At 30.6% G+C, this 7,841-nt stretch overlaps 1 protein-coding gene across 1 annotated transcript in view; it reads left to right on the forward strand.

Moving 5' to 3' along the window:
* LOC122270540 (FMRFamide-activated amiloride-sensitive sodium channel-like) overlaps positions 1–7,841 on the forward strand; it is a 119,001-nt gene that overhangs the window by 22,086 nt on the left and 89,074 nt on the right. Inside the window, exons 9-11 of the mRNA XM_071184480.1 lie at positions 659–757; positions 3,793–3,820; positions 6,666–6,807. Of these exons, the coding sequence (XP_071040581.1) occupies positions 659–757; positions 3,793–3,820; positions 6,666–6,807 (269 nt within the window). The remainder of the gene's footprint in view (positions 1–658; positions 758–3,792; positions 3,821–6,665; positions 6,808–7,841) is intronic.

Genomic DNA, 7,841 nt, shown 5'->3' on the forward strand with positions numbered 1-7,841 from the left:
TATATATATATATTCAAATTTTTATTCTATGAAATACATTTAACTCTTACCTATATAAAAGAATAACTAAAATGTTTACTAACAGTAACTTAATGTTTATAGCTTTAGAAAGATACAATCCGTAAATTACTTTGAAAACATATTGATATGCATCTGAGCATTCCAAATCATATTATTAAAATTGAGAGGAGGCAGGTTGCTTTAAAAAAAATTCCAAACGAGTTGTTTACGAGATAAACGCCAACAGCCATGAGGTGAGTCACCAAACAAGATAGAGTCTAAAACGCTGTTGGATTCGCGGCCACAGAATTCATTGGCTACAGAAGAGTTGGCGCTGTGGACCTTGGATTTACTGTTTGGTGCGGGCAGGCTTTCTAAGCTTATGTACGAGATTGTGCTGCTGTCCTTGCTTGCTGTCCGCATGTTTCGACCTAAGGCATCTTGGATTTCTTTGGCTTAAAGTTTCAATTCTTAAATATCTACATTTTGGGACACACTTCTCACATTGAATTTTGTGATTTAATTCAGATGATTATGTGTACAAATGCTTTAAAATCTTTTATCAATTTTTGTACCAGTAGCGAAACACAAAGGTGAGGCCAGAGATACATATTCCACATTCATCGAATGGTTTTAATTTTTCTTACTCTATTTGTAGGTGGTGAAGAAACTTCTTCCATATCCATATGACACGAATTGCATTGATTACATGTCCAGATGGAAAGAAAGAGGAGGCAGAGGACCAATGAATGATGTAGTAAGTAAAGATAATAAGTTTCTTCTAATCTAGTTATGTATATTTTTCAGCGGGTTGAAAAACGCTATTGTGATTAACGTTCTTTTCAAGTTACTTTGAGTATGGAATAGATGCTTTATTTAAAGGGAAGAAATTGACACAAGAATATTGAAAATGGGTTAATGCCTCGCGCATGATACTTAAAACTCATAAAGACTGAGAAATGTGAACATTTTTTAAAAACTTTTCAATATCACTTAAAATTGTGATTTTTATTATGTATTATTATAAATTATATATTTATTATAGTATATTTTTATTAAACTATGATTTTTAATTAATTATTTCTCAATGAGATTAAAAAAACAGGATTTATATCAAAAACAATTTCAAGTTTCTCGCCATTTACTTTTGCAGCTAAAGAGCCACCATATCCACTTACAACTGTGCAATCGACTCGCTTGTTTCTTATGTTTCTATTAAGGTTTAAAAAAAGCTAATAAATGAAAGTTTACATATAATTTCAAAGTGTCATGTGATGTGTTAGAAAGACGAGAATATCGTAATTTTTCCCGATTTTCTGCTTTATATCGACATTGTATATTAGCTGCCACATCATGAATCAAAGATGGGCAAGGTTTAGAATGTCCTACAACTGTGGGCTGAAAAGATTTCCTTCACGGCAAATTATCGTGACATGAATGATGTTTACAAGAGAAATTCTAATCAAATTTTAAATTGAAAAAATACAGCAAAAGTGTCAATTTTTCTAAAGAAGCCAGATCACTAAATTGTAAAATATAATGCTTATACAACAAAACATCTACACAGTGTCTAACTACAAGATTGTTTAAGTAATATATGTTTATCGTAATTCGTAGGAATTTGTACAACTGCCACTTGTCACCAAGACGAAGAATTATTAAAAAGGCTGGGATAACATAGTTGGTCATCATCGCTAGCCAAAGCCTGCCTGTTTGGTAAACGATAACTGGTGCACGTTAAATCTGTCGGGTCGCAAAGTGTCCCATGTTCACGTAGCAAATCAATACCTCTGGAGGTTATGAATTGGAGATTGATTGTTCTCTGGTTGAAGTCAAAATTACGATTCGTGGATGAATGAATGGATGTATGAATGTATCCGCTCTATAAACGGGCTGTGACATGTGCGCGGCTGAAAAACAAGAAACGCACCCTCTGGCTTAAATTCGCCGGGTTTTACCAAGAAGGTTGGCAAGTGGCATTAAAAACAACATCATTATTTAAACAGAAGCTAAACGTATTTATAAGCAGAGTTTTTACACTTCTGAGGTTTTCATTTGTTGCAATTTGGAAACTCTTTGGTGCATAATTTTTATTAAATTATACTCATGTGTCGATAGATTAAGGTGACTTTAGAATACCACGAAAAGTGAATTGTAAAGTAAAAATTTCTCCTGTACATTTATCACGTTGATCTTCAAAAGTACTAGGCAAATTACAGGGAACCACCAGACGACGCCGATAGTACGTCACAATGACGAAAGTGTGAGAGACGGGGTTGTTAAGGAATGGTGGCAAATAAGTTAATTTGTTCGCAAGTTATCTGTAAACCATTCAGTGTCATAACCAAATAATTATGACACGGTGAACGGTTATGTTTCCATGGAATTGCCCAATGTTTCATCTCCAGGCTAGGCGTTTCATTGAGATGCAGCAGACGTTATAGCACATACCACCCCGAGCAAGACCGTAGCCAGGATATTTTTTAGGGGATATGGTAAGAAGCAAGGACAGTTTCAGATATGCAAAGTAGGGGAAAAACATTGTAACAAATATTGTTTATTCTGTTGTTTGCAAAAGTTAAACTAGTAATTAAAAAATATTACATAATACTTATTTTCAATTAATATTACATAATACTTATTTTTCAATTAATATTACGTAATACTTATTTTTCAATTAATATTACATAATACTTATTTTTCAATTAATATTACATAATACTTACTTTTCAATTAATATTACATAATACTTATTTTTTAATTAATATTACATAATAATTGTAATCAATTTGTAAACAAAGCTTACTAAGACATGCGACGGGGATTTGAAGAAAATGTTTCGATTACTTTTTTAAGACAAACCAGAATATCCCGAAATATGCTTAATAAAGTTAGTTAATAAAAGGTTTGATTCGACAGTTTTTGTTTTTCTTTTTACTGAGAGGCTCAAAGAAAGACTAAAAAGTTTGAATCCCAGAATTTCGGGGGGGGGGATTTATCCCGACGCCCCCGTCCCTGTCTACGGGCCTGCCCCCGAGTGACCATGAAAAATAAAGACTTTAATAGCCAAATGAGAGCACCGTATCCAAGCAACCACGGGCACCACAGCATGAAGGCAAACCGTGTTCAAACGTTAGAGAAATATTGGAATAAAATGCTTGACATATCTGTTTCACTCTCGGCAACTCACTATTCACAGCAATCAGTCTGGAGGTGGTTACAATGGATTGTTTTTCTATGAATCCAGGATTAACTTGCAGTCTGATTCACGTCTGAACTTTACATGGATAACCCATCCTCACCCATCGTAACCGTTACTTACTGTGGTACAGGATTGATCGTTTGGGGTGGAATTATTCTGGGCTCCAGAACTGCATTTTCAAGTCTGAACCATGATAGGCCAAATTTTTCGAAGCGTCATTCTGAAACAACGAACTTGGCAGAAGTCCGTCTGTCATTTTCTTCATGTGGGTCGGAATTTGAAGAGCATGAGTAGATAAGCTCGATATTTTGATACTGAGCATAGGCCGATGTAATATTTCTTATGTTATGTAAGGCCAGGCATTTATTTTGTTCCCACCATCAGAAAACTAGGAAAATCTATAGTTATTTTGAGTATATTTCGAATGTAAGAAAAATAGAAAAGTTCGTCGTTTTTTCTGTATAATGTATGGTTAGATTCTATATAAAGTAACATTATCTAGCTTTCGTCATAATAGTATTTTGCTTTGGTTTTGGTGATATATAATATTAAATTTTATAATTTTTGCATGTATCTTTCATTTTTTTCAGGTAGGAATTCAAGAGAAAAATTTAGACGGTAGTAGAATAATTCAGCGATATAATTTAATTTAATTTTCTGTATTGTTGTGAAGCAGTAAAACGTGGAACATTAATTATCATGACGCTAAACTCTCAATACTGTTAATTATTATTCTGATGAGTGTTTTGTTTCATTTGAAAACATTTTAACCAGAGAGGGAAGAGCAACAAATAATAATAAATCTTTATTAATTGTGTCTTTATAGGCCTTTAATTTTTGCGAAAAATTTCGTAGTGTTGTTCAGTACTATGTAATTGATTTTTTTTTATTCCTTCCTCACAAAGAATGAGTATTCAGCTGTTTTTTTCATTAAACAATATGCAAGCAGGAGAATATTTAATTTCTTTAACAATATAATCTGGAATGCCTACTTTTTTAAGGCATAGGACTATATCTGATAGTAATTGTAAACTGAAATACGTAATGATATCTATCTTAAATTTAATGACATTTAATAAACTAGTTTTCAGATCCTTTTATTAAAATATGCATTAATCCTAAATATCCTAAATATGCTTAGAGAATATCTCTCTCTAAATTAATGAATTTCATTCATGCTTTTTGTGTTTTAGGAATGCTATAATGAATGCCAATTGAATATTAGCCTAAAAGAATTTGGTTGCCTTCATAATAAGATGAGACGATATTCAATGGAAAGCTCTATCTGCCCGCATGTTTCCCCTTGTGCGTAAAAAATTAGAATTTAAGCTATTTTTTACATACAGTTTTTTTTTTTTTTTTTTTTATAACTGAAAATTAGCATCTTTAACTTGGAACCGTTTCTTACCATTAACTTGTTACTTTGCTCAATTTTAAGTACACAATGAAAAAATGAATAGATTATTGATTAACATACTTTAGTTTATTTCACTTCCACAAATAAAATTAAGACCTGTAGGCCAAAGTTACCTTGATAACCAGGGTAAATCTTGGTCTTTTTTGGCTCTATTGAAATGTCAGCAAAAAGCTTTTCGCTCAGTAATATTCATTTTAAAATTAAAGGCTTATTGCTATAACAAATTTGGTGAGTTCACTACCGTTATTTAATATTTTTGCTTATGAAGCAAGTTCATTTAATAAACAAAGCTCACATTATTCATGAAGCTGATCTAAGTTCTAAATTATTTAATGAATCTTTTTGACGGTAATTTATAGTAGCATATTCATGTAATTTACATAAGAAATACAAATTCTAAAACGTATAACATATTAAGACACCGATTCAAATGCATTTACCATTACGTTATAATAAAGAAACAATCATTATTTTATTTTTAATCAAATTAAAATACAATAAAAATTAAAAACATATCAGACATTGATATGTTTTTAATTTCATTCCTTCCAATTCATTTTTTTTTTCGATACACTTCCATTCATTTTCGATCCGGCATTAAAAGGTGGTGGCTAACAAGAATGAATACGTAATTGATTAAAAATAAAATATTGAAAAGAAATATCAAACGCACCGAAATGACATTACTTTCCTGTCCACCTAATATTACTGGTAAATACTTTTGAATTAGAAATACAAAAATACTTTTTTCACCTTATTTCTGACGGAAGTTCTCGCTATTATCAGCAGATAGCAGTACATTAAGCAAGCGTTTATAACTTCCTCTTGATGAATGCACTGATTTACACTAAACTGAGCTGCTATGATGACACAGGAGGACTGCAAAACTTCCGGTTTGATTCGCTTGTTTGTATAGGATACTGGGTGAATAGGAAAACAATACATAAATAATTTTCATTCATGTTTATGCTTATTACAATAAAAAGAAGTTTACCGCTCTGACTATAACGTAAAACCATTTATATATATATATATANATATATATACACTTACAAGTAATATTAATACTATATTACCCGATTCAGTTTCAGAAAAGGAACAATGGTGACAGATTTTTGCCCCTTTTGGCTACCATCATTCCACTCTGCTACCGTTGCTTGCTTTGTGTTCAACTTCATTTAAATTCCTTTTCAATTATTATGCTGGAAATTTTGAGTTTTCACTTTTAACCTATGTTTTGTGTGTAATATAAGAAAGCTCTCAAGCGCAATCTTTAAGATGTGTGCACTGGCTTAATGTTTTAAATGCTAAATCCAAAATAACAAAATGCTAAACGATGACGATAAAGTGACTGAAATGTTTAGTAAAACTATTGGCAACTTTTCCACAAAAATTGGCATGGCTCAGAGGGTCAACACATGAACGAAAGAGAGAGACAGGTAGTTGAACTTTATTTTGCTCCCTGTTAGCGGTCACTGCTGTGCTCATGCAAATTATATACTTATTTCGAAACATATCAGAGCTGCTTTGGTATCGGGCTAACCATCAGAGGTTTTCATTGTTATCTCCATTTTTCGCAAATGCTGATTAATTTCACTTAAAGGAATTCTTCTTGAAAGTCAATGGGACTTTTTTCCTTTAAGCAGATGTTCTCCTGCTTTTTAGATTCAAGGGTAAGAAGTTGAAAATAAAATTTAAAAAAAAGTTGCATATCTGCTTTTCGTTATGAGTTAAAATCAAATGTATAGACACCTAAAATCTTTTGTAAGTTATATATTTGCAATAATACTGAAAATAGAAAGATTGAATGAAAAATGAAAAAGGAGAAGCGTATAAACTTTATAGCTCATTTATTCAAATTAACTAAAGTGTCACTTATCCGGTTCTTCCACTAAGCTTTTAAAGTGAAAGTTGGAGTTATTTTTGAAGGATGGGAACTACGCTCAACCGCAGAAATGTTAAGAGTTAGATTATATTTTTTAAAACATTTTTTAATGATAAAACTATTACGAATCATTGCCTTACACTGATGTTCATGTGTTTCAGTTGATGAAGAGTATGATGAGTTTTATTCACCCCCAGAAGAAACGAAGGAAAATGAAAAGAAGAGAGATCAAGCATTTTATTCGACGAAATTCAATAAAAAAATTGAAGAGTGTGCGAAAAAAAATTGTGGACCTGCTTGTTAGTAAGTTTTATTAGTTAAATTTCTGAACATTTAATTTCAACTCAACAGCAAATTAAAGAATTTTTTTTCAATCAGATTTCTCCGATTTTTCTTTACTTTCTTTAAATTTAAGGCACCAAATCGGTTATGGCACCTAATTGCAACTAATCAGACAGATAACAAATGTATTCAATTCCGTTTGAAAAATTGCAAAATTTTAATAAACTTTTTTTTTTTTAAAAAAAAACTTAGTTCTATTAAAAAATGTTAGTGTTTCCTTGTTTAAATACGCAGCATTAAATTAAACAGCAAAAATTATGAATATTTTATTAATTCTTTGCAATCAGTTCACTTTAAAAGTATAGAACCAGCACACAGTATATTTAGTTCAACATTAAATTACTAACAAAATTTAACAGTAATATAATTTATAATATATTTAGACAAACAAATAATAACTATTTTATCAGTTCATAATTAAACTCGTTGTAACACCAAATAGTTAGTTAGAGTTCTAATGAAGTAATACTGAAAGAATAGTATGCACTGTATTTCATATTTCAATTATCATAAATTGAATTATTGAATAATATAAGGAATAATAAAGAAAAAAATAAGGGGGGGGAATAATAAAGAAAAAAATAGCAAACAACAGTTTAAATAAAAAAAACAAAAAAATAAAAAAGATGAAATTTTATTTAAAAAACCGGAAAAAAAGATATAATCTTTTCCTCAGCCCACACGATTATATCCGCAAAACAGAGTGCTTTCTGATATTTTATCAATAAAGCCAAAGCAAAATATATTAATACAATAGTGTGAGGAGCACTCAAAAAATTTTTTATAAAAATAACAACAAATAAAATAGATCACAAAAAGTAAAAATAACATGTAAAAACAGAAAATAAAATAAAAGAAAAAGAAAAAAACATTAAAAAGGGAACTATAAAGCGAGTAGCAAAATCAGATCAACTTACATGGACAGAAAATTTTTCAAGAATGATTTAAAAATGTTTTCGCAGAAAGATTGCCAGATTACAAAATATGAAAACAAA

Source organism: Parasteatoda tepidariorum, chromosome 8, assembly GCF_043381705.1.
Source record: "Parasteatoda tepidariorum isolate YZ-2023 chromosome 8, CAS_Ptep_4.0, whole genome shotgun sequence".
Taxonomy (NCBI): domain Eukaryota; kingdom Metazoa; phylum Arthropoda; class Arachnida; order Araneae; family Theridiidae; genus Parasteatoda; species Parasteatoda tepidariorum.